This window comes from Mustelus asterias, chromosome 12 (genome assembly GCF_964213995.1).
Source record: "Mustelus asterias chromosome 12, sMusAst1.hap1.1, whole genome shotgun sequence".
Lineage (NCBI taxonomy): Eukaryota > Metazoa > Chordata > Chondrichthyes > Carcharhiniformes > Triakidae > Mustelus > Mustelus asterias.
In genome coordinates, this window is record NC_135812.1 from 105,025,567 (window position 1) to 105,052,258 (window position 26,692).

The 26,692-nt window shown below is 48.4% G+C and overlaps 2 protein-coding genes across 4 annotated transcripts in view; both read left to right on the forward strand.

Moving 5' to 3' along the window:
* Nucleotides 1–7,701, forward strand: part of LOC144502064 (beta-2-glycoprotein 1-like) — a 46,300-nt gene extending 38,599 nt beyond the window's left edge. Inside the window, exons 7-8 of the mRNA XM_078226071.1 lie at nucleotides 2,600–2,797; nucleotides 7,268–7,701. Coding sequence (XP_078082197.1) covers nucleotides 2,600–2,797; nucleotides 7,268–7,332 — 263 coding nt within the window. The 3' untranslated portion in view covers nucleotides 7,333–7,701. The remainder of the gene's footprint in view (nucleotides 1–2,599; nucleotides 2,798–7,267) is intronic.
* Nucleotides 7,702–14,862: 7,161 nt separating this feature from the next.
* The window catches only part of cep112 (centrosomal protein 112), a 483,816-nt gene continuing 471,986 nt past the window's right edge, over nucleotides 14,863–26,692 (forward strand). For all 3 annotated transcript variants that reach the window (XM_078226009.1, XM_078226010.1, XM_078226011.1), the window contains exon 1: nucleotides 14,863–14,961. The gene's annotated coding sequence lies outside the window, so the exon portion shown is untranslated. The remainder of the gene's footprint in view (nucleotides 14,962–26,692) is intronic.

A 26,692-nucleotide genomic window follows, 5' to 3' on the forward strand; every position in this document is an offset into this window, starting at 1 on the left:
ACATTGATAGCCCTTGCCAGCAGCTGCCCCTCTTCACTGTGTCACCGGTGTGGGAGGAAGGTTGTGATTCCCCCAAGCTTGGTGGCATGAACATACAGGGTGAAGGCTCTGTGGGTGAACAAAGTGAAAATTAACGCCAAATATTCAATATAAAACAGTGACCAATCTACTCGAGCCTATATTCACTCCTGTACGGGTGGCACAGTGGTTAGCACTGCTGCCTCACAGCGCCAGGGACCTGGGTTCGATTCCTGACTCGGGTCACTGTCTGTGTGGAGTTTTTACATTCTCTCCGTGTCTGCATGGATTTGCTCCAGGTACTCCAGTTTCCTCCCACAGTCCAAAGATGTGCGGGTTGGGTTGAGTTGATTGGCCATACTAAATTGCTCCTTGGTGTCAGAGACTAGCTAGGATAAATGAAGGGGGTTATGGAGATAGGGCCTGGGTGGGATTGTGGTCGGTGCAGACTCGGCCGAATGGCCTCCTTCTGCACTGTAGGATTCTATGATTCTATGATCATAAACACGTGCTTATGCAAAACGATGCTGTTTCTATCCCATTCACCTGTCACTCCTGTGCTTGCAGACTTATATTGGCTCCTGCTCTGGCAATGCCTCAATTTCAAAGCCTCATCATTGGTAGAGGTGCCTTGAGTTGCCTAAGCCAAAAGCTGTTCTCTTTATATATTAACGATATATTATATATTAACGATCTAGATGACGGGACTGGGAGCATTCTGGCCAAGTTTGCCGATGATACAAAGATAGGTGGAGGGGCAGGTAGTATTGAGGAGGTGGGGAGGCTGCAGAAAGATTTAGACAGTTTAGGAGAGTGGTCCAAGAAGTGGCTGATGAAATTCAACGTGGGCAAGTGCGAGGTCGTACACTTTGGAAAAAAGAATAGAGGCATGGACTATTTTCTAAACGGTGACAAAATTCATAATGCTAAAGTGCAAAGGGACTTGGGAGTCCTAGTCCAGGATTCTCTAAAGGTAAACTTGCAGGTTGAGTCCGTAATTAAGAAAGCAAATGTAATGTTGTCATTTATCTCAAGAGGCTTGGAATACAAAAGCAGGGATGTACTTCTGAGGCTTTATAAAGCACTGGTTAGGCCCCATTTGGAGTACTGTGAGCAATTTTGGGCCCCACACCTCAGGAAGGACATACTGGCACTGGAGCGGGTCCAGCGGAGATTCACACGGATGATCCCAGGAATGGTAGGCCTGACATACGATGAACGTCTGAGGATCGTGGGATTATATTCATTGGAGTTTAGGAGGTTGAGGGGAGATCTGATAGAAACTTACAAGATAATGAACGGCTTAGATAGGATGGACGTAGGGAAGTTGTTTCCATTAACAGGGGAGACTAGGACGCGGGGGCACAGCCTTAGAATAAAAGGGAGTCACTTTAGAACAGAGATGAGGAGAAATTTCTTCAGCCAGAGAGTGGTGGGTCTGTGGAATTCATTGCCACAGAGGGCTGTGGAGGCCGAGACGTTGAGCGTCTTCAAGACAGAAATTGATAAATTCTTGATTTCTCGAGGAATTAAGGGCTATGGGGAGAGAGCGGGTAAATGGAGTTGAAATCAACCATGATTGAATGGTGGAGTGGACTCGATGGGCCGAATGGCCTTACTTCCGCTCCTATGTCTTATGGTCTTATGGTCTGGAGTTCCTGACTTTCTCTACTGCTTTAAGATGGTCCTTAAAACCTTCCTCATCCTATGTGGCTTGATGTCAAATTTTGTTTGATAAAGCTCTTGTGAAGCACTTTAGGAATTGCTACAATGTTAAAGGTGTTATTTAAATACAAGTTATAATTGAAGATTCCAAATTGTAGCATGGATATAAACATAGCCTGCCTAGTAAATCTCAGTTTAAAACGCTTAAAGTTGATTATTAGTGTCATAAGTCGGCTGACATTAACACTGCAATGTAGTTTAAGGGAGGCGACGGCCTAGTGGTATTATCGCTGAACTATTAAACCAGAAACTCAACTACTGTTCTGGGGACCTGGTGGAATTTGAATTCAATAAAAAAATATCTGGAATTAAGAATCTACTGATGACCATGAAACCATCGTTGATTGTCGGGAAAACCAGCTGGTTCACTAATGTCCCTTAGGGAAGGAAATCTGCCGTCCTGACCTGATCTGGTCTACATGTGACTCCAGAGCCACAGCAATGTGGTTGACTTTCAATTGCCCTCGGGAAACTAGGGATGGACAATAAATGCTGGTCAGCCAGCGACGCCCATGTCCCACAAATGAATATTTAAAAAGTTACTGTGAAAATCCTCTAGTCGCCACATTGCAGCGGCTGTTCGGGTACTCTGAGGGAGAATTTAGCACGATCAATGCACCTAACCAAATCTCAACTATCAAAGTGATAACAGGTTGTGAGATTTGGATTGGTGTTTGGGGCAGGAGTCTGCTTTTCTGCAGGAATGGTCAAATTACTGACTTGAGAATCTTATGTGCCACAGTTTATTTTCTCAGTGACGCTGCAGTGCTGTTAGATCTTAAATAGGACAGTGAAACTTTATGAGTAATGTGTTTGGAAACAAAATTTATTTACAAGCTGTGTTTTACTTTACCAGCTCCATGCATTATACCCATAAAGAGAGGTCGTGTATTCTACAATGGGAGGAAGTACTGGATAAATGATCTCCCAAATAAGAGAGTATTACATCGAGAAAGGGTGGCTTTTTACTGCAAAAACACGAAACAAAACTGTGGATACCCAGTTCTGACTCAGTGCATAGATAGTCACGTTGAAATTCCATCATGCTTTGAAGGTGAGAATGATTCACGGTATGAAGATGTTTGAAAGTCTTTTACATTGGCTACATAGAGTGGAATTTTCTATTCTGGAGACAAAGTCCAGTGGCAAACAGGAAAGGCATTGGGATTTCCATTGGGCGCCAAGACAGCTGAATAATTATATATCTGCAAGGAACTCAGTGAATCCGGTGACGGGGTGGGCAAGAAGTTGCCCACTCTGCTGTTAGCTCATGGGGCACTATATTGAAAGAGTACCGGGATGTCCATTCACTCAATGCAGGCCAGGAGCTTCTCATTATTGCTCCAGAGTCCTTTCAGCCATAGCCCGTATTGAAGAAGGTGGCAGATGTGAGCAACCACATGCGGGGATGTATGAGAGTGCCTCTGACATTACCTTTCGCTCATCTCCAGATAACAGCACTGCCTGCGATACATCCATGATCGGGCCAATGCTCGCTGGTGCAGTGGTCCATGTTCCTCAGCACCTTGACTTTCTAGAGCACCCCCCACCCCCCCCCACCCCCCCCCCCCCCCCCCCCACCACCACTTGCTGCTCAGGCCCCTGCTCCCCCTGGCTCTGTGCCAATCTGTGATGGGTTCTCTATCTTTACATCTGGATGAGAGCAATTACCAAGGCAGGGTTTTCTGCACCTGCATCATTGACAATTCAGTGGATGTTAGAAAGAATTGGAGTGATACATTTCGTGATAAGGTCCTTTACAGGTTTCCCTCCATCTCAAAGCTAGCAGACCAGTGCTGAGCCCTTCGCTTGAACTCTGTCTAGACATGCCATCTCCACCCCACCCGAGCTAACTGCAAGGTGTCTCCCTCTGACACTATTCATAGAGTCATAGAGGAAACAGGCCCTTCGGCCCAACTTGTCCATGCTGCCCTTTTTTAAAAAACCCCTAAACTAATCCCAATTGCCCGCATTTGGCCCTTTTCCCTCTATACCCATCGTACCCATGTAACTATCTAAATGCTTTTTAAAAGACAAAATTGTACCCGTCTCTACTACTACCTCTGGCAGCTTGTTCCAGACACTCACCACCCTCTGTGTGAAAAAATTGCCCCTCTGCACACTTTTGTATCTCTCCCCTCTCACCTTAAACCTATGCCCTCTAGTTTTAGACTCCCCTACCTTTGGGAAAAGATATTGACTATCTAGCTGATCTGTGCCCCTCATTATTTTATAGATCTCTATAAGATCACCCCTCAGCCTCCTACGCTCCAGAGAAAATAGTCCCAGTCTATCCAGCCTCTCCTTATAACTCAATCCATCAAGTTCCGGTAGCATCCTAGTAAATCTTTTCTGCACTCTTTCTAGTTTAATAATATCCTTTCTATAATAAGGTGACCAGAATTGCACACAGTATTCCAAGTGTGGCCTTACCAATGTCTTGAACAACTTCAACAAGACATTCCAACTCCTGTATTCAATGTTCTGACCGATGAAACCAAGCATGCCAAATGCCTTCTTCACCACTCTGTCCACCTGTGACTCCACATTCAAGGAGCTATGAACATGTACCCCTAGATCTCTTTGTTCTGTAACTCTCCCCAATGCCCTACCATTAACTGAGTAAGTCCTGCCCTGGTTCAATCTATCAAAATGCATCACCTCGCACTTGTCTAAATTAAACTCCATCTGCCATTCGTCAGCCCACTGGCCCACTTGATCAAGATTCCGTTGCAATTGGAGATAACTTTCTTCACTGTCCACTATATGAGCAATCTTTCTGCAAACTTACTAACCATGCCTCCTATATTCTCATCCAAATCATTAATATAAATGACAAATAACAGTGGACCCAGCACTGATCCCTGAGGCGCACCGCTGGTTACAGGCCTCCAGTTTGAAAAACAACTCTCTACAACCACCCTGTGGCTTCTGTCAAGAAGCTAATTTTGTATCCATTTAGATACCTCACCCTGGATCCCGTGAGATTTAACTTTATGCAACAACCAACCATGCGGTACCTTGTCAAAGGCCTTGCTAAAGTCCATGTAGACAACATCAACTGCATTGCCCTCATCTACCTTCTTAGTTACCCCTTCAAAAAACTCAATCAAATTTGTGAGACATGATTTTCCACTCACAAAGCCATGCTGACTGTCCCTAATCAGTCCTTGCATCTCTAAATGCCTGTAGATCCTGTCTCTCAAAATACCTTCCAGCAATTTACCCACCACAGATGTGAGGCTCACTGGCCTGTAGTTCCCAGGCTTTTCCCTGCAGCCTTTTTAAACAAAGGCATAACATTTGCCACTCTCCAATCTTCAGGCTCTTCACCCGTGACTCCACTTGTCTCTATTTACCCTCGTGTCTAAAAGGAGACCATTGTCTTGGCAACATAGAAAGACCAACCGCTTGAACTCCTGTTGAGAATGACCATTCACCTGGGATGATGGGGCTTTGGAGTTGTGAGTTGGCTGCCATCCACCAGATTTGGCCCTTGGAGACATCCACTTCCCTCACCCCCTTCATCTCTGCCTCAAGCTGCAGCTGATGGCAAATGGCACAGAATGAATAGCAGCTCCAAACCTTGCTGGGATCTCGATGTTATGAGACTCAACAGTCAGAAACAAAGCTTCTGCAATGCAGGTTTCACCATAGAGAGGGGAACATTCCTGAGCATGGTGACACCCAGTTGCCTCATCATCAATAGGGTGCCCCTTCAGTCAGCCAGTAGTGCTCATCTTGAACTCTACCCACCCCCAAAACAGTCTCTTCCCATTGAGGAGAACTCACTGACTGACGAACTGTGTGGTCAAAGTCAGGTTTGAAAAATAATGCATGTCACCTTCATACTCACTCCACCGCCTTTAATCCTCCCCCGTCAACTTTGACCCACCCAATATCATATTCTTCTCCCCTTTGTGACCCTTGAATCTCCCACATTTACCTGGACCCATTCAAGATCCACCTCCACGTGCTTTCCCTTCACTCAGAGCCAACATCTATTACTGTCCCCATGTCCACCCTGACCCTGTCTTTCCCGTTATCCAAGCCATCTGTCTGGTCCCCCTCCATGACACCCCCAATGTGACCTTCACGTACTAAACTCTCAACCTGGGCCTGTCATCCTAACACATCCCTCTCCCCCATCTGACTATGACTTGTTTTCTCCTATCACCAGGAACCTGAGTTCAGCCCCCAAGACCCCCACCAACTCCCCCCTCTAAGGCACTCCCCCCAATCCCCAGAAAGCCTGCTTCCCTTGTCCAGCCTTTGTGCAGCGTTTGCTACTCAAGTTAAGTTACTCGAGGTTCCCAAGAAGGTGAAAGCAACACCTATGGGCATTAAAGTCATGGAAGAGGTGAAGCTCGCCAGATGCACACCACTTAGAGTCGTAAAAATGAACATCCTAAATTCTCACCAGTGAGGAACTTAATTTGGAGGATGAACATAACTCTGGTGCGAAGGCCTTTTAATCAACATGCATTAGAGGTTCTTATGAACGCAAATGGGGTTCCTGACATTGTCAGGAAAAGCAACCCACCTTTAAGCCGACTTGAAATTCAGGAATATAAAATTCGCACAGTCTATGCAATTAACAAGGAACAGATTTCTTTGCGTCCAGCCAAATTAAGAGCCCGATTCTTGCATCTGGCAGGCGTGGAAAATTCTGCCAATTTTTACAATTTAATAATCTTTCATTGTTTGAAAAGTTGACAAAGAAATCTCAGCTGGTATAAGCCAATGTCTGTGAAGGAATACAGCTGCATTACTTCTATTACTATTATACAGACACAGGGTGGGATTGTCCAATCTCATCCGTGGCTGCCCCACTGTAGGGTTTCAGTGATTCTCTGTTGAATGGCAGGACACCTGGCCTGCCACTGAAGCGGGGAGAGGGATGATCGCATCTTGTATTTGCATTGATATGAAATGTGATTAAGGTCTTCTCGCAATATTTTCCACTCTCACTGCCAAACCCAGCCAATGTGAACAAGGAGCGGAACATCCCGGCCGATACGTCTGCGTTCCACCTAGTGCCTAATTAAAATTTTGAATGCAGGAGTTTTAATACATGACCCTGCCTCCATCTTTTTGGGACAAGGCCCTCAGCCTTTACTTTGGTCTGCTGTGTATTCTGTTCCCCTGCACTTGTGTTGGTAGAGCAGGCCTATCGAAATTTCAAGTTCGTTGATCTCCTGTGGGGTCTCATGCATAGGAAGTCATGTCTAAGTATAGTTTCAGGTGAAACAGAGCTTAAGTGGGCCAGGGCATGAAGACAGAAAGTCAATCCTTATTTTAAAGTTACTGCCAGGAAGATGTAGTTACAGTGTAAGTTTATATAGGAAATTACCATCATAAACAGGGGAAAAGGAATGTACGCAGATGTCGGATTTATTATATGATAGATGAATGGGAGGAACATTTGACAGGAGAAAGTGACAGGTGGGAGGGATGATGCTGGAGAAATAAAGATGGAATTTCACTGACACAAACTAAATAACCTTGTGTATGTTTTTTCCAGAACCTTCAGGTTGGTCCTACCAAATGAATTTTCGATCACTTCCATCGGAAATAAAACAGTGTTAAAGTTGGAGCAATGGAACTATTTTCATCAGCAAAGAATCGTTTACAATGAAAAATGATCAAAGCTTTATAAAATGTTCACAAATCTCAATTAGTACCATTGATCCATAATACTAGTCACATTATATTTGCAGCAGCTATCTTTTTCGAACAAGCAACTACTGATTTTTTTCAGACATCAACTGAGCTGCCAAGCGTAGCGTTGTGCTGCTATTAATCATGTAGCTTGGTGCCACCATACATTTTAAGCATATAATTTATTGCCAAAATCTAAATTACACCACTTTTATCTATTCCAAGGTAATTCTATTTAATTCTATTTGGTTGACACATGAAATCACAAGAACAAATAAAATCTTTGTTAATTAAATACATATCTTTGCTTCATTTAAACTTAATAATGGATTTGTATTAATTGGATAGAAACATAGAAACTAGAAGCAGCAGTAGGCCATTCAGCCCTTCGAGCCTGCTCTGCCATTCATTCTGATCATAGCTGATCATCGAATGTCCTGATTTCCCCCTTCCTCCCATATCTCTTGATCCTTTAACCCCAAGAGCTATATCCAATTTCTTCTTGAAATCACACAACGTTTTGGCCTCAACTACTTTCAGTGGGAGTGAATTCCACACATTCACCATCCTCTGGGTGAAGAAATTTCTCCTCACCTCAGTTCTAAAAGATTTATCCCTTATCCTCAAACAATGACCCCTAGTTCTGGACTCCACCACCATCAGGAACATTCTATCTGAATCTACCCTGTCTAACCTTGTTAGAATTTTATAAGTTTCTATGAGATCCCCTCTCACTCTTCTAAACTCCAGTGAATATAATCCTAACCGACTTAGTCTTTCCTCATATGACAGACCTGCCATCCCAAGAATCAGCCTAGTAATCCTTCACTGTACTCCCTCTATAGCAAGGACATCCTTCCTCAGATAAGGACACCAAAACTGCACACAATACTCCAGATGTGGCCTCACCAATGCCGTATACAATTGCAGCAAAACATCCCTATCCCGATACTCAAATCTTCTCGCCATGAAGACCAACATACCATTTGTCTCCTTTACTGCCTGCTGTACCTGTGCACTTACTTTCAGTGACTGATGCACGAAGATTCCAAGGTCTCGCTGAGTATCCACCTTTCTCAATTTACACCTTTTCAAGCAATAATCTGTCTTCCTATTATTGCAACCAAAGTGGACAATCTCACATTTATCCACATTATACTGCATCTGCCATGCATATGCCCACACACTCAGCCTGTCCAAATCACGCTGAAGCATCTCTGCATCCTCCACACAACTCACCTTCCCACTCAACTTTGTATCATCTGCAAATTTGGAGACAATACATTCAGTTACCTCTTCCAGATTATTAATATATGTGAACAGTGGGGCCCTTGCATTTCCCCCTTCCTCCCAGGAGGAACCTGCGGAACTCCTCTAGTCACTGATTGCCAATCAGAAAAAGACCCATGTATTCCAACTCTTTGCTTCCTATCTGCTAGCCAGCTTTCTATCTATCTCAAGACATTACCTGCAATCCCATGTGCTTTAACTTTACTTGGTAGTCTATTATGTGAGACCTTGTTGAAAGCCTTCTGAAAGTCTAAATAAACCACATCCACTGGTTCTCCTTGGTCAACTAAGACCCTCGTCAGACCCCACTTGGAGTACTGCGCTCAGTTCTGGTCACCTCATTACAGGAAGGATGTGGAAAAGATTGAAAGGGCGCAGAGGAGATTTACAAGGATGTTGCCTGGATTGAGTGGCATGCCTTATGAGGATAGGCTGAGGGAGCTCGGTCTTTTCTCCTTGGAGAGACGTAGGATGAGAGGAGACCTAATAGAGGTATATAAGATGTTGAGAGGCATAGATCGGGTGGACTCTCAGAGGCTTTTTCCCAGGGTGGAAATGGCTGCTACGAGAGGACACAGGTTTAAGGTGCTGGGGGGTAGGTACAGGGGAAATGTTAGGGGGACGTTTTTCACACAGAGGGTGGTGGGCAAGTGGAATTGGCTGCCGTCAGTGGTGGTGGAGGCAAACTCAATAGGGTCTTTCAAGAGACTCCTGGATGAGGACTTAATAGGATGGAGGGTTATAGGTAGGCCTAAAAGGTAGGGATATGTTCGGCACAACTTGTGGGGCCGAAGGGCCTGTTTTGTGCTGTAATTTTCTATGTTTCTCTGTTTCTATGTCACTTTATTAGTTACATCCTCAAAGAATTCCGATAGATTCATCAAGCATGATTTCTCTTTGTAAATCCATGCTGACTTTGTCTGATTATACCACTGCCTTCCAAATGCTGAGTTAAGAAATCCTTGATAATGGACACTAGCAACTACCCCAGTACTGACATTAGGCTCATTGGTCTAAAGTTCTCTGTTTTCTCTCTACCTCCCTTTTTAAGTCGTGGGCTTATATTAGCTACCCTCCAATCTGTAGGAACCAGTCCAGAGTCCAAAGTATTTTGGAAAATAATCACCAATGGATCTACTATTTCCAGGCCCACTTCCTTAAGTACTCTGGGATGAAGATTATCAGGACCTGGAGATTTATCCACCTTCAATCCCATCAATTTCCCCAAAACCATTTCTCTACTACTGCTGATCTCGTTCAACTCCTCACGAAAACTTGTTTCTCTCAGAACTTCTGGTACATTATTCATGTCTTCCTTCATGAAGACTGAAGCAAAGTACAAATTTAATTCCTCGGCCATTTCTGTAGTCCCCGTTATGAATTCTCCTGTTTCTGACTGGAAGGGGCCTACATTTGTTTTTGTCAATCTTTTTCTCTTTACATACCTATAAAAACGTTTACAGTCAGTTTTTATGTTCCCCGCTACCTTATTTTCATACTCTATTTTTCCCTTCTTAATCAATCCCTTGGTACTCCTTGCATATTGGGATCAGTGCACAGTTCTCTATGTTTTTCATCCTGGGATCAAAGTGCATAAATACAACACAGCTATGGAGAAAGCAACAAAAGCATCACAAAACCACCAAGCAGCAGGTGCTGAGTTCAAGGGAACTAAGACTCTGATAAAAAGTATTGAGGAAAGATCTAAGATAAGGAACTTTAAACCAGGTAAAAAAAAGTGAGAGCTTTAAATCTTGAGTTTTGTAAAGCTTAAATTTATTCCTGTTGAAGTTAGTGGTCTAGTAAGTAGAGGCATGGCAAGGCACCTCAGTTTCATCAAATGCACATTCTGTGCCTTGTGAGAGTCATAGTCATAGAAGTCTACAGTGCATAAGGAGGCCATTCGGCCCATCGATTCTGCACCGACCACAATCCCACCCAAGCCCTGTCCCCATAACTCCATGCATTTACCCTAGCTAGTCCCCCTGACACGGGACTAAGGGGCAAATTAGCATGGCCAATCCACCTAACCTGCACATCTGTGGACTGTGGGAGGAAACTGGAGCACCCGGATGAAACTCATGCAGACACGGGGAGAATGTGCAGAGAGTGACCCGAGGCCAGAATTGAACCTGGGTCCCTGGTGCTGTGAGGCAGCAGTGCTAACCACTGTGCCATCGTGCCGCCCCATAAGGTCATGCAGTGCAGAAAAGGCCCTTCAGCCCATCGATTCTGCACCGACAATTTCTATCACCAAAGGCAAGCGAATCCCATTTTCCTGAACTTGTCCCATATCCTTGAATGTTATGATATTTCAAGCGCTCATCCAAATATTTTTTAAAGTTTATAAATTTTCCAGCCTCCACTACCTTCCCAGGCAGTGCATTCCAGATTCTCACCACCCTCTGAGTGAAAAGATGTTTTCTCAAATCCTCTCTGAATCTCCTGCCCCTCACCCTAAAACTCTGCCCCCTTGTGATTGACCCCCTCAACCAAAGGGAACAGCTGCTCCCGACTCACCCTGTCCATACCCCTCATAAGCTTATACACCTCAATCACATCCCCCCCTCAGCTTTCTCTGCTCGAAAGAAAACAATCCAAGCCTATCTAGACTTTCCTTATAGTTCAAATGCTCCATCCCAGGCAAGATCCAGGATGTTTCTTGTGTTCTGGAAAATCAAATATGCAGGAAACATTGTCAGTTGGAGGAACTCAAGCTCTGGGTTTCCAAACCTGAGCAATTGTTGGCATCAGTGCAGTGCATCGTGAGGCTGGGAGCTACAAGGAGCTGCAATTTAAGAGTGTCTCCACAATTCAGACAAGGATGACCAGGTCAGGAGTCTCCCGAATACATCTTCCTCTCTACTCAGTACTCAGTTCTGATTACTGGTAAGAGGTATGGTTACTTTGGGGAGTACAGTCGTCGCCAAGACCACAGCACTATCGTGGCTCAGCTGTACAAGGGGAGGAGACAGACTGAGAACCCAATAATGATAGGGGATTCAATAGTTAGGTGCTACTGCAGCCTCAGGTGTCTCCCTGATGCCTGGGTCCAGGATGGCACTGTGCAGCTGCACATTCTGAAGGGGGATGGTGAACAGCCAAAGATTGTGGTCCATATCAGGTCAAAAGAAATATGAAGTCATGTAGACACTGTACCACTGAACATATTCTATCGGACACCAACTAGATGGAAAAATATCGAGGAGCAAATATGCAGGTAAATTACAAAGAACTACTAAAACTATGAATTACTGATAAAGGGGAATTTCACTTATCTTAATATAGACTAGTATAATAAGAGTGCAAAGGGCAGAGAGGAGGGAGAATTGCTGTGCATTCAGGAGAACTTTCTTGATCAGTTTGTTTTGGGCTGAGCAACTAAGGAGGCTTCTGAGGAATGAGATACATCAAATGGAGGAAGTGTCAACAGAAGAACTTTTAGGGAGCATAGATTGAAAGGGTTAATAATCACACAAGTCTTAAAATGACATAAGCTGCAAGTTGCTAAACTCAGTCACACAGGGAAATTATGAGAAAATCATCGGTCTCAATTAAAGACCCACTTAAGTGTCAAGGACCATAAAACTCCCAGTTACAAAGGAGAACTCAGCATACACACAAGACCTCTGTTGAATTATGCACAGTTGCAGCTTGTGTCAGTGTCTGTCCTAACAAGAGACAATAGGACAGGGGAGTTGACATACGGATTAGAAATATAGTTATCATAATCATGTCTGGAAGTTAATAGATAAGTAGAAAGAAATATGGGCTTGGTGATATTATAATTAGGTAGACATGCACAAGTTGTAATTGGACAACTGTACCCTTATATTATGCATGATGTAAACCTAATTGATAGTTGTGAGCAGATTTAGATAACTTCAGTGCAAATGTATATCTTTGATTGGCCTCTTTTAAAGTCAAACCAAATAAACAAACTCAAATTAAATCAGGACAAAGTAAAAGGGGCAGCTCCCCAAAAGGAGGGGGAACAGCCCGAACAAAAATCAAAGTACAAAGGAAACTTAAAAACATCAAATCATAATGTGATTATTAGGGTCGATAACGCACCCCAACCCCTGCGGTGCCCAACGGGCGCGGAAGGCATTAACCGTGCCCGTGGACACTGCATGCTCCCTCTCCAGGGACACTTGGCCGTGAACATAGCCGTGGTAGAGGGGCAGACAGTCAGGATGGATGGCCCCCTCGATCGCCCGCTGCCTGGACCTGTAAATGGCGTGTTTTGCCAGGCCCAGGAGCAGGTTCACGAGGAGGTCGCCATCCCGACCCACCCCTCTCCACACCAGGTGTCTAATTTCTTGAAACTGGATTTTAACTATAACTGTCTGTACAATCCTAGAGTCAGTGTTCTCTCTGGCATGCTACGAGTTGGGGCACTAGGGCCAGCCCCTACTACAGTTCATGATAAAGGTCTTGTCTAAAACTCCAAGACTCTTTGTCTGGTTTTCTCCAGAGTGAGAAATAGCTATATTTTTCTCCTTAATACATAGATCATAGCATTATAAGGTTTTGATTACCCGTGGAAAAGAAAAAGGAGCAATCTAGGGTGAAAATACTTGCTGCATTTTCCAGGACCTGAAACCGCAGCAGGATTTTAAAAAGAACAATGATTTGGGCAATTGGGGATAACCTTTGCACTGTAAAACGCAGGCAATTTTAGGTGGCTTTACTCCATAAGGAAAGTGCACATTATAGTTCAGCAACTACAATATAATTGGTAGCAGACCAATTTCAGCAGGTTGAAGATGGTCCTGGCCCAGATAAATTAGAATGGAAGTTTGGCAGGCAAAAATGTAATTGGACAATGGTCTGCCTTTAAAAAGATGATTTGGGGACAGTCGAAGTATATTTTCCAATAGGGAAAGGTAGGGCGACGAAAGAAGAGCTCCCTGGATGCTGAAACAGATAGACAGCAAGATGAAGCAGAAAAAGTGCACACAGGACAGGTGTCAAATTAATAATACAAGTGAGAACCAGATTGAATGTGAGACATTGTCCCGAGAGTGAGACATGGTGCTACCATGGGGCTGGTGAGGAGGATGAGGGTGAGACACGGGACTGAGAGTGAGACATGGAGCTGAGGTTCAGTGTGAGGGTGGGACATTATCCTGCCAGGAGAGTAAGGCTTAGTTTGCGGGGTGAGGGTGAGTCTGAGGCCGCAGCCTTCGGGGCTGAGAGTGAGTGTCAGGGTGAGACATTATCCTGCCATGGGGGGGGAGGGTGGGACATGGGGCTGGGGGGGCGGTTGGGGTGAGGGTTGGGGTGAGGGGGGGAGGGGTGGGGGGGTCACAGTTATCCCCAACTGCAGTCTGAGGCCCGCGGCCTTCGGGGCTGAGAGTGAGTGTCAGGGTGAGACATTATCCTGCCATGGGGGGGGGAGGGTGGGACATGGGGCTGGGGGGGCGGTTGGGGTGAGGGGGTGGGGGGGGGTTGGGGTGAGGGTTGGGGTGAGGGGGGTGGGGGTGAGGGGGGTGGTTGGGGGGGCGGTTAGGGTGAGGGGGGTGGGGGTTGGGGTGAGGGGGGGTGGGGGGGGTTGGGGTGTGGGGGTGGGGGGATGAGGGGGGTTGGGGTGGGGAGGGGTGGGGGGGGTTGGGGTGAGTGGGGGGTTGGGGAGGGAGGGGGGTGGGGGGGGGGTTGGGGTGAGGGGGGGTGGGGGGGGTTGGGGTGAGGGGGGGTGGGGGGGTTGGGGTGGGGGGGGGTTGGGGTGAGTGGGGGGTTGGGGTGGGGGGATGAGGGGGGTTGGGGTGGGGGTCACAGTTATCCCCAACTGCAGTCTGAGGCCCGCGGCCTTCGGGGCTGAGAGTGAGTGTCAGGGTTAGTGTGAGTGTCAGGGTGAGACATTATCCTGCCATGGGGGGGGGAGGGTGGGACATGGGGCTGGGGGGGCGGTTGGGGTGAGGGTTGGGGTGAGGGGGGTTGGGGTGAGGGGGTGGTTGGTGGGGGCGGTTAGGGTGAGGGGGGTGGGGGTTGGGGTGAGGGGGGGTGGGGGTTGGGGTGAGGGGTGGTGAGGGGGGTTGGGGTGTGGGGGGTTGGGGAGGGGTGGGGGGGTCACAGTTATCCCCAACTGCAGTCTGAGGCCCGCGGCCTTCGGGGCTGAGAGTCCGCTGTCGCTATGGAAACGGCCGGGCTGCCGTTAGCGGAAGTGCGTCACGAGGCGGCGCCATCCGGCCGGCGGCTGAAAGATTTGAACAGTGGCGGCGCCGTCAGCGGAGAAACAGAGAGAGCAGCGTGTACACAGACCCGGTGAGAGCAGTGTGTGTGTACACAAACCCGGTGAGAGCAGTGTGTGTGTACACAAACCCGGTGAGAGCAGTGTGCGTGTACACAGACCCGGTGAGAGCAGCGTGTACACAAACCCGGTGAGAGCAGTGTGCGTGTACACAGACCCGGTGAGAGCAGCGTGTACACAAACCCGGTGAGAGCAGTGTGCGTGTACACAAACCCGGTGAGAGCAGCGTGTACACAAACCCGGTGAGAGCAGTGTGCGTGTACACAGACCCGGTGAGAGCAGTGTGCGTGAACACAGACCCGGTGAGAGCAGTGTGCGTGAACACAGACCCGGTGAGAGCAGTGTGCGTGTACACAGACCCGCTGAGAGCAGTGTGCGTGTACACAGACCCGCTGAGAGCAGTGTGCGTGTACACAAACCCGGTGAGAGCAGTGTGCGTGTACACAAACCCGGTGAGAGCAGTGTGTGTGTACACAAACCCGGTGAGAGCAGTGTGTGTGTACACAAACCCGGTGAGAGCAGTGTGCGTGTACACAAACCCGGTGAGAGCAGTGTGCGTGTACACAAACCCGGTGAGAGCAGTGTGTGTGTACACAAACCCGGTGAGAGCAGTGTGCGTGTACACAAACCCGGTGAGAGCAGTGTGCGTGTACACAGACCCGGTGAGAGCAGTGTGCGTGTACACAAACCCGGTGAGAGCAGTGTGCGTGTACACAGACCCGGTGAGAGCAGTGTGCGTGTACACAGACCCGGTGAGAGCAGTGTGCGTGTACACAGACCCGGTGAGAGCAGTGTGCGTGTACACAGACCCGGTGAGAGCAGGGTGCGTGTACACAGACCCGGTGAGAGCAGTGTGTGTGTACACAAACCCGGTGAGAGCAGTGTGTGTGTACACAAACCCGGTGAGAGCAGCGTGTACACAGACCCGGTGAGAGCAGCGTGTACACAGACCCGGTGAGAGCAGCGTGTACACAGACCCGGTGAGAGCAGCGTGTACACAGACCCGGTGAGAGCAGCGTGTACACAGACCCGGTGAGAGCAGCGTGTACACAGACCCGGTGAGAGCAGTGTGCGTGTACACAGACCCGGTGAGAGCAGTGTGCGTGTACACAGACCCGGTGAGAGCAGTGTGCGTGTACACAGACCCGGTGAGAGCAGTGTGCGTGTACACAGACCCGGTGAGAGCAGTGTGCGTGTACACAGACCCGGTGAGAGCAGTGTGCGTGTACACAGACCCGGTGAGAGCAGTGTGCGTGTACACAGACCCGGTGAGAGCAGTGTGCGTGTACACAAACCCGGTGAGAGCAGTGTGTGTGTGCACAGGCCCGGTGAGAGCAGTGTGTGTGCACACAAACCCGGTGAGAGCAGTGTGTGTGTACACAGGCCCGGTGAGAGCAGTGTGCGTGTACACAGACCCGGTGAGAGCAGTGTGCGTGTACACAGACCCGGTGAGAGCAGTGTGTGTGTACACAGACCCGGTGAGAGCAGTGTGTGTGTACACAGACCCGGTGAGAGCAGTGTGTGTGTACACAGACCCGGTGAGAGCAGTGTGTGTGTACACAGACCCGGTGAGAGCAGTGTGTGTGTACACAGACCCGGTGAGAGCAGCGTGTGTGTACACAGACCCGGTGAGAGCAGCGTGTGTGTACACAGGCCCGGTGAGAGCAGTGTGTGTGTGTGTGTGTACACAGGCCCAGTGAGAGCAGTGTGTGTGTACACAGGCCCGGTGAGAGCAGCGTGTACACAGGCCCGGTGAGAGCAGCGTGTACACAGGCCTGGTGAGAGCAGCGTGTACACAGGCCCGGTGAGAGCAGCGTGTACACAGGCCCGGTGAGAGCAGCGTGTACACAGGCCCGGTGAGAGCAGCGTGTACACAGGCCCGGTGAGAGCAGCGTGTACACAGGCCCGGTGAGAGCAGCGTGTACACAGGCCCGGTGAGAGCAGCGGGTACACAGGCCCGGTGAGAGCAGCGGGTACACAGGCCCGGTGAGAGCAGCGGGTACACAGGCCCGGTGAGAGCAGCGTGTACACAGGCCCGGTGAGAGCAGCGTGTACACAGGCCCGGTGAGAGCAGCGTGTACACAGGCCCAGTGAGAGCAGTGCGTGTGTATACAGGCCCGGTGAGAGCAGCGTATGTGTACACAAACCAGGTGAGAGCAGTGTGCACACAGGCCCGGTGAGAGCAGTGTGCACACAGGCCCGGTGAGAGCAGTGTGTACACAGGCCCGATGAGAGCAGCGTGTACACAGGCCCGGTGAGAGCAGCGGGTACACAGGCCAGGTGAGAGCAGCGGGTACACAGGCCCGGTGAGAGCAGCGTGTACACAGGCCCGGTGAGAGCAGCGTGTACACAGGCCCGGTGAGAGCAGCGTGTACACAGGCCCGGTGAGAGCAGCGTGTACACAGGCCCGGTGAGAGCAGCGTGTACACAGGCCCGGTGAGAGCAGCGTGTACACAGGCCCGGTGAGAGCAGCGTGTACACAGGCCCGGTGAGAGCAGCGTGTACACAGGCCCGGTGAGAGCAGCGTGTACACAGGCCCGGTGAGAGCAGCGTGTACACAGGCCCGGTGAGAGCAGTGTGTGTGTATATACAGGCCCGGTGAGAGCAGCGTATGTGTACACAAACCAGGTGAGAGCAGTGTGCACACAGGCCCGGTGAGAGCAGCGTGTGTGTACACAGGCCCGGTGAGAGCAGCGTTTGTGTACACAGGCCCGGTGAGAGCAGCGTGCGCGTGCACGGGCCCGGTGAGAGCAGCGTGCACGGGCCCGCTGAGAGCAGCGTGCACGGGCCCGGCGAGAGCAGCGTGCCGTGCACGGGCCCGGCGAGAGCAGCGTGCGCGTGCACGGGCCCGGCGAGAGCAGCGTGCGCGTGCACGGGCCCGGCGAGAGCAGCGTGCACGGGCCCGGCGAGAGCAGCGTGCGCGTGCACGGGCCCGGCGAGAGCAGCGTGCGCGGGCCCGGCGAGAGCAGCGTGCGCGGGCCCGGCGAGAGCAGCGTGCGCGGGCCCGGCGAGAGCAGCGTGCGCGGGCCCGGCGAGAGCAGCGTGCGCGGGCCCGGCGAGAGCAGCGTGCGCGGGCCCGGCGGCAGCAGCGCGCGCGGGCCCGGCGGGAGCAGCGCGCGCGGGCCCGGCGGGAGCAGCGCGGGCGGGCCCGGCCGGAGCAGCGCGGGCGGGCCCGGCCGGAGCAGCGCGGGCGGGCCCGGCCGGAGCAGCGCGGGCGGGCCCGGCCGGAGCAGGGCGGGCCCGGCCGGAGCAGCGCGCGCCCGCCCGGGCGGGCCCGGCCGGAGCACCGCGCGCCCGGGCGGGCGGGCCCGGCGGGAGCAGCGCGCGCCCGCCCGGGCGGGCGGGCCCGGCGGGAGCAGCGCGCGCCCGCCCGCGTGGGCGGGCCCGGCGGGAGCAGCGCGCGCCCGCCCGCGTGGGCGGGCCCGGCGGGAGCAGCGCGCGCCCGCCCGCGCCGGCGGGAGCAGCGCGCGCCCGCCCGCGCGGGCGGGCCCGGCGGGAGCAGCGCGCGCGGGCCCGGCGAGAGCAGCGCGCGCCCGCGCGGGCGGGCCCGGCGAGAGCAGCGTGCGCGCATGGGCCCGGTGAGCGGGGGGTGCAGCATGTGTGCGTAGACGCAGGCCCGTTGGGAGCAGTGTGTGTGTACGCAGGCCCGGGTGAGAGCGCTGCATACTCAGGCCCAGGGAGCGGGGGGAGCAGTGTGTGCACACAGGCCCGGGTGAGAGCAGTGTGTGTACACAGGTCTGGGGAGCAGGGTGAGCAGTGTGTACACCGACCCGGGAAGTGTCCTGTCCTGTTTGGGTGCTGCCTCCCCTCTCCTCCCTCCCCTCCCCTCCCTTCCTCCCCTCCCCTCCCTTCCTCCCCTCCCCTCCCTTCCTCCCCTCCCCTCCCTTCCTCCCCTCCCCTCCCTTCCCTCCCCTCCCCTCCCTTCCTCCCCTCCCCTCCCTTCCTCCCCTCCCCTCCCTTCCTCCCCTCCCCTCCCTTCCTCCCCTCCCCTCCCTTCCTCCCCTCCCCTCCCTTCCTCCCCTCCCCTCCCTTCCTCCCCTCCCCTCCCTTCCTCCCCTCCCCTCCCTTCCTCCCCTCCCCTCCCTTCCTCCCCTCCCCTCCCTTCCTCCCCTCCCCTCCCTTCCTCCCCTCCCCTCCCTTCCTCCCCTCCCCTCCCTTCCTCCCCTCCCTTCCTCCCCTCCCTTCCTCCCCTCCCTTCCTCCCCTCCCTTCTTTGGCCTTTTGTCAGCGGCGGGCTGGCGTGGATAGAAACCCAACCCTCGCTTCAGGTCAGTGGCCTGTCCTTACCAGCAATGTCAACAGCTCTCATTTTGCTTTCACTCCAGTGACTGATGAGTGGGTGATAACTTTTGTTCATTAGTGTCACAGGTAGGCTTACATTCACACTGCAATGAAGTTACTGTGAAAATCCTCTAGTCGCCGCACTTCAGCGCCTGTTCGGGTACACTGAGGGAGAATTCAGCATGGCAAATGCACCTAACCAGAGGAAACTGGAGCACCCGGAGGAAACCCACGCCGACACGGGGAGAATGTGTCGACTCCGCTCAGACAATGACCCAAGCCGAGAATCGAACCCAGGTCCCTGGTGTTTCGGCAGCAGTGCAAACCGCTGTGCCACTGTACTGCCCTCCTATCTCATGTCTGCTGGTCTGCAGGGTGACAACCATTCTCTCTGGTCCCCCTCCAGTGTTGGTCCCATTACCTAACAAAGGATATAGTAACATTGAAGGCAGTCCAAAGGAGATTCATCAGAGCAATTCCTGGGATGAGCGGGTTGTCCTATCAAGAGAGACTAAATAGTCTGGGTCTGTGTTTCTTGGAGTTTAGAAGAGTGAGGAGTGACCTTATTCAAACAGATAAGACCCTGAGGTGCTTGACAGGGTTAGATGGTGAGATGTTTTCACTAGTGGGAGAGTCTTGAACTACGGGACATCGCTTCAAGATAAAGTGCGGTCATTTAAAACAGGTGTGTGTAGAAATTTCTTCTCGCAGAGGGTAGTGAATCTCTGGAATGCGCTGCCCCAAAGATTGATGGAGGCTGGATCATTAAAAGTATTTAAAATGGAGGTGGATAGATATTTGATAGATCGAGGAATGGAGGGCTATGGGGAAACAGCACAAAAAAGGAATTGAGGCCGGTATAGATCAGTCATGATCATATTGAATCGTGGGGCAGACTTGAAGGGCCTGGTGACCTACTCCTATTTCTTGTATTGTGTTTGAGGGTGATGACCATCCTCTCGGGTCAAAAGGGTGACGATTATCCTTCCAGCTCTAAAGGGTGATGATTGTCACCTAAGTTTGAGTGGACGACTGGTTTTGGTTTCGTGGATGATCACTGTCTAGTGAATGGTTAATTAGTCTCCGTCATTGTCCCCGTGTCTCCGTCATTGTCCCCGTGTCTCCGTCATTGTCCCCGTGTCTCCGTCATTGTCCCCGTGTCTCCGTCATTGTCCCCGTGTCTCCGTCATTGTCCCCGTGTCTCCGTCATTGTCCCCGTGTCTCCGTCATTGTCCCCGTGTCTCCGTCATTGTCCCCATGTCTCCGTCCCCGTCATTGTCCCCGTCATTCACCAGTACAAGCAGAAAGGAACTTGCCAATCTTGTGACTGAGAATTCCCACTGCTGTACATCACCATTGAAATCTTCTCTGGAATCTTTCTGGACCACTTTTTACAGCATTTGAACCAGGATCTGCTACCCAAGGGGCAATTTCAGAATCCACTGACTGATATGGTGTTTGCCCTTGTACAGCTCCAGGAGAGATGCTAAGAACGGAATCTGGACCTACACCACGTGTGTTGACCTGGCCAAGGCTTTTGACACAGTCGCTGTGGGGGCCTCTGGAAGGTGATGGAGAAATGAGGCTACCTGAGAAATTCATCACAATGGTTGCAGTTCTACGATGGCATGCTTGCGTTCGCCTTGAATGATGGTGAGCCATCTGACACCTTCCCAATCCGAATGGAGTTAAACAAGGCTGTGTGCCAGTGCCAGCTTCAGCATGTTTTTCTCTGTCAGGCACTCTATTGCCTTCCATGATGGTGATCCTGGCATTGAAATCCGATATCGCATGAATGGGAAGCTGCTCAATCTCAGAGGATGCTGGGCAAAGACCAATGTCTCCAAGGTAGAACTTCATGATTTCCTATTTGCCAATGACTGTGGACTATCTGCTTCACAGCTGGCCACACAATGTAACGTAGACTTGATCTCCATGCTTGAGGCAACTTTGGTGCTATAATCAGCACAAAGAAAACTAAAGTAATGTTCCAGCTTCCTACTGGAAAGCCCTATCTCGAGCTCAAGATTTCAGCCCATGACCAGAACTTGTCAGCAGTGGATAAGTTCAATTATCTCGGCAGTACACGCACTCTCCAGCTGTCCATAAGGATGACAACACATTTGTAAGAATTGCCAAAGCAGTGTAGCCTTTGGCAGACTTTGAGCATGAGTCTGGGAATGAAGAGAAGTCAGTTTGCTGACCAAACAAAGTCTATAGAGTAATAGTCCTATCCACTTTGCTCTGCATGTGTGAGAAATGGGTCATGCCAAGAAGCTCAACCATTTTCATTTGAGCTAGCTTCGGAAGCTTCTGAAGATCAGATGGTAGGACAAAATAGTGGACTCCGAGGTGTTCACCTGAGCTGGTATGCCAAGAATCCAACCTTATTGAGACAGTCCAACTAAGTTGGGCTGGTCGTGTAGCCAAAATACCAGGCATTCACTTACCCAAGCAAATGTTTTGTGGAAAGCTTGTGTATTGTGTGTGTCTTCATGGTAGTCAAAGTGCTGCACCCTGAAGACTTTGCATTTTGGCTTTGAGTCCTGGGAGAAGCTCCCCCACGATTGCTGCATCTGGTGCAACCAAAAACAAAATGGTGCGGCCGCCTTTGAAAGCAGGTGCATACCAGAGGCAGAAAGAAAATGCAAAGAAAGGAAATCCTGAGTCATCCAAACTCAACTGTCTATGGTATCCTGTCCTAGTTGCAGCAGATGCTTTGGAATGCAGATTGGCCTTAAGTCACTTATCGACCTGCAAGAACACCGCAGATGATGAACACAGTTATTTTTGCCTTGAAGGGTGAACAAGAGTGGGTGACGGCAACTGCCTGGAGCCTAACAGTTATTCGTTCATAACTGGACAGATTGAGTTGGGGATTGCTGGGTCAATTTGAGTGGGGCTGTTGCTGCATTGAGTTTGAGGTGTCTCTACAAACTCCCATTACTGAACCCATCACTGGGGATTTTACAATGTTTTTGATAGTACTTGTTCTGACATAGATCATTTGGCATGGATTCCTAATTTTACCCTGCATAGGAACAGGAGGAGGCCATTCAGCCACCCTCATCTGTTCTGCCATTTAATTAGATCATGGCTGATTTGTACATCAACTCCATTTATCTGTTATTGCTCTATAAACTTTAATGCCCTATGTATTACGAATCTATTAATCTCAATCTTAAAGTTACTTTGTACTGTATGAAAATGGTATGGCAGGAAAGTTGGAGTGTAATTCCACCATGATGTCTTCTCCTGGGTTCAGCAGTGGACCTGGATCTAGTTGCCTAATTCGTGATGGGTAGAGTGAAAAATATTACCCAAATAGACCAAAAATTGTGGAAGAAAGTTTGGGTGGAAAAATTGGCTATACAAAATGTATCCAGGGTGACACTTTCCACTGCATTTTTAAAATCGTAATATTGGTGTGTGTATTTCATTTTACATTTGCATTAATTTGGCATGAAAAGGAGCAAAGCCAGAACTGGCATGTCTGCTGATTAATCAATGACATTTTGATATATTAACAATTCAGACTTGAACCTCTGAGATCACCACCAGAAGTATATGTATTCCCTGAGGAGCTGCAGCAGACAACTACAGTTTTATTTTTTAACTACACTGTCCTCTGCTCTGGAGTTCTTCAAGCAGGCCAGGAGATTGGAAACTCAAAAGTGAAGGAGTTTCTTTGAAGAATAATGACATACCAAAAATCTGCGATGCCGCAATTCATCTTGAAGTTGCTGTGCTTTACAGCGTTATGTAAAAATCATACTATTCCTCAAATAGATGGAGCTGTTGAATGAATGATGACTGTGTGAAGTCGTTTAATTGAACACACTACTTTTCCATGAAGATGAGTAGCAAACTCAACAATGCATATAAAGGATGTGCAGAGCACAAATCCGCCACTTCTGGATGTCGAGAGGGAATGCTTAATTGAGGAGAATGTTGACCCTGTATTGCTGCCATGAACCTGTCTGCAGAGTTCTTGAGTTGACTTTGGATATTGGCCAAGGAAATTATCCTCAGTCATCGCGTCTGCCCCATAAAGTGTCAAATGTCCACTAGTTTATTTTTCTTCACCTCCTCCCTCCTTTAGAATCCCTTTGAGAAAGTCACTTGATTATTTTCTGATGCATTTACAATTATTTGGAGAGGTCAGGAGGACAAATAGCTGTTTTCTAATTCCATTGGACATTTCACTGCATCAATACATTAGCTGGAGAACGTGACTGTTGCTTTTCATGTTTGTTTCATTACTTGACAGAGGGTTAGAAATTTGAATACCATCTCCTGGTAATAAGGATATTTGCATTGAAGTCCTATTACTAATAATTGTTGGAGAATTTACTCTGATGATCCAGCACCAAATATCTTTATATTTTGCCAGAAGGCCTAAATGATCCCATTGTAAATAGCCAACTTTTTCTAAATCATCTTTTGTCATATTAAATTTTGTACATTGGCCTGAGTTGACCAGATGTCAGGCTGAGAGTCAATAGTCATCAAATTTTCTTTTCTTTGTATGTGGACATGTGAAATTGCAGTGCGAGTTTTAAACTCTTTATAACAGCTTCTTAAAATATCTGATATTGCATGTGTATAGAGCAAACATTGCATTGACAAAGCATCCTGAAAAATTTTCAACAGATACCCTGTGCACTCATTACACCCTTATTGATCTAGTGGTAAGCCTGTTGGTATTTATAATAGTTACACAGGGTTTTCTCAAAGTATTAAATGCGTTAAGTATTTGTTTGCCCTCATTGCATAAACGGATGAGATGGATTTATCTCGGTGTATTTATCTAGTAAGTGGATCCAGTGTAATGCATTCATGACTAAATTGCTTTTTGACTTTGTGGTAATTTGCAGAATGCTCTGAAAAGTTGGCATCAATCTGTAAAATTTGAAAAGTTGTGAAAGAGAACGTAGCTGGAACAGAAGTGTTTTCCATGTAAGATTCTCCCTGTGCTCCTTACCTCACAAAAGTGTTAGTTGGGTAAGGGGGAGGGGTATGAAATTCAAGATTATTGCTGACTATAAAGAAACTTTTAATTTCTATTAACTCATAGTTCCTGAAGAACCATAGTATCAACTTTGAACGCTATAAAATTTCTTGCTTGAGCAAGAAAGCTGGCCGACTGATTTTATCTGTGTTGACATTGCTTAAAGTTTGTGATAAGAATTGGAGGAAAAGTACCATACCCATCTTGAGGATTTTCAGTAGATAACGCGTTTGATTTATTATTGTCACGTGTATACATTGAAAAATATTGTTTCTCACGTGCTATACAGACAAAGCTTACTGTTCATGGAAGGAAAGGAGAGCGTGCAGAATGTAGTGTTACAGTCATAGCTAGGGTGTAGAGAAAATCAACTTGATGAGGTGGGTCCATTCAAAAGTCTGGCAGCAGGGAAGAAGCTGTTCTTGAGTCAGTTGGTGTGATTTCAAACTTTTGTATCTTTTTCCCAATGGAAGCAGGTGGAAGAGGGTATGTCCGAGGTGTGTGAGGTCCTTGATTATGCTGGCTGCTTTTCCAAGGCAGCAGGAAGTGTAGATGGTGTCAGTGAATGGGGGTTGGCTCGTGTGACGGACTGGGCTTCGTTCACGACCGTTTGTAGTCTCTTGCGGTGTTGGGCAGAGCAGGAGCCATACCAAGCTGTGCTACAACCAGAAAGAATGCTTTCTATGGTGCATCTGTAAACGTTGGTGAGAGTTGTAGCTGACATGCTGAATTTCCTTAGCCTCCTGAGAAAGTAGAGGCGTTGGTGGGCTTTCTTAACTATAGCATCAGTGTGGAGGGACCAGACAGGTTGTTGGTGATTTGGACACCTAGAAACCTGAAGCTCTCGACCATTTCCACTTTATCCCCATTGATGAAGGCAGGACATCTCCTCAGTATGCTTCCTGAAGTCGATGACTATTCCATTTTACTGATATTGAGGAAGAGATTATTGTCATCGCACAAATTCACCAGATTCTTTAACTCTTTCCTGTACTCCATCTCGTTGTTTGAGATCCGACCCACTGTGGTGGTGTCATCAACAAACTTGAAAATCCAGTGGGGGGGGGGGGGAATTTGGCCACATATTTTATGATAGATTCTCTCAAAATCAGGAAAACGAAGTTGTTGAAAATGAAACTAATATCTGGTCACACAACTTCAGTTGGTGAATTGGTTATTTTGGATACTTTGTGCTGGATACTGAGAGAACCTTAAGCTTAATATGCAAGAAATACTCACAGATCTGGCAGTATTTGTCACAGATCTGAACCGTTAACTCTTTCTCCACAGGTGCCTCCAAGATCTGCTGAGGATTTGCAGCATTTTCTCTTCTGAGATTTCCAGCATCTGCAGTACTTTGCTTCTGTATCATTTTAAACTTCTCTATTTTGTGTAGATTTCTATGAAGTATATTTGGATAACTGCCTGTCTCCCTGATTCAACATCGGAATCTGAACAGATTTCCATTGGTATTTGTGTCATTTTGTTTCTCTCCTTCAGTATTAAATGTGGAAATAACTTGTGCGCACTTAAGATGGTCAACAGAGAATTTCAGAGATTTTGTCTTGATCAATCGCAATACTTGTGTATTACATTTCAGTAATATTTGCTTGAAGATTGTGTGGTTTGTCCCCATTATCCTCAGGAATAAGTGTTGGTGGTTTCTCATTACAGGAGTCCTTCTGACTTTCCACGCTGAGAATTTTTTTTTTGTTTATATCCAATTCAATCCAATAGAAGTCTAATTCAAAGTGTCAGCAAGTGAGACATTCCAGATCCAAGCTGACAAGACAGGCATCCCACTTCCTCTCTTGGGCTTGATCTACATGATCCAAACTGATTGGAGCAGGCATTGCACCTTCTGCGAGGCTTGATCTCATTTGCATCTTAGCCAAAAGGCCGAGATGCCGCTTTAAAAAATTGCTTCAAATGAATCCTCAATGTAACCTCATGACTTCAACCAAGTGCAGGATGCCAAAACTACACTTGATCTTAGCCAAAAGGCCGAGAAATGTTTGATTTTTTTTTTCAGTGGTATGATTGTTTTCATTAGCTGAACTTGTTATCTTGCATCCATGCTTACCTCACTCTCTCCATTGTGATTATTACTGCTGAAACTCTGACCATTTATTTGGCAGCAAAAAAAGTTCATCAAAATTGAGACCCAGTACTTTTTTATAACCTTTTTCTTTTGTTTGAGTTGATTTTATACTGGAAATGGGGAGAGAGAAGCAAGTAGAATTAAAATGGCCTGAGGTTTATCTTTGTACATGTTGATAGAACAAGTGTTTTCCTGGCATGTAAACAACTGAGGCTTCAGATGGCAGGTTTTAAATTTACAAGTGATTTAATGTTAGCTGGACATCTTCAGTTTCAGTTTTGCTCAGCTCCCAATCTGAGACTGGTATCTGCTCATGGAAATAGCCGTTGCTTAAGAGCAATTTGCGTTTTATG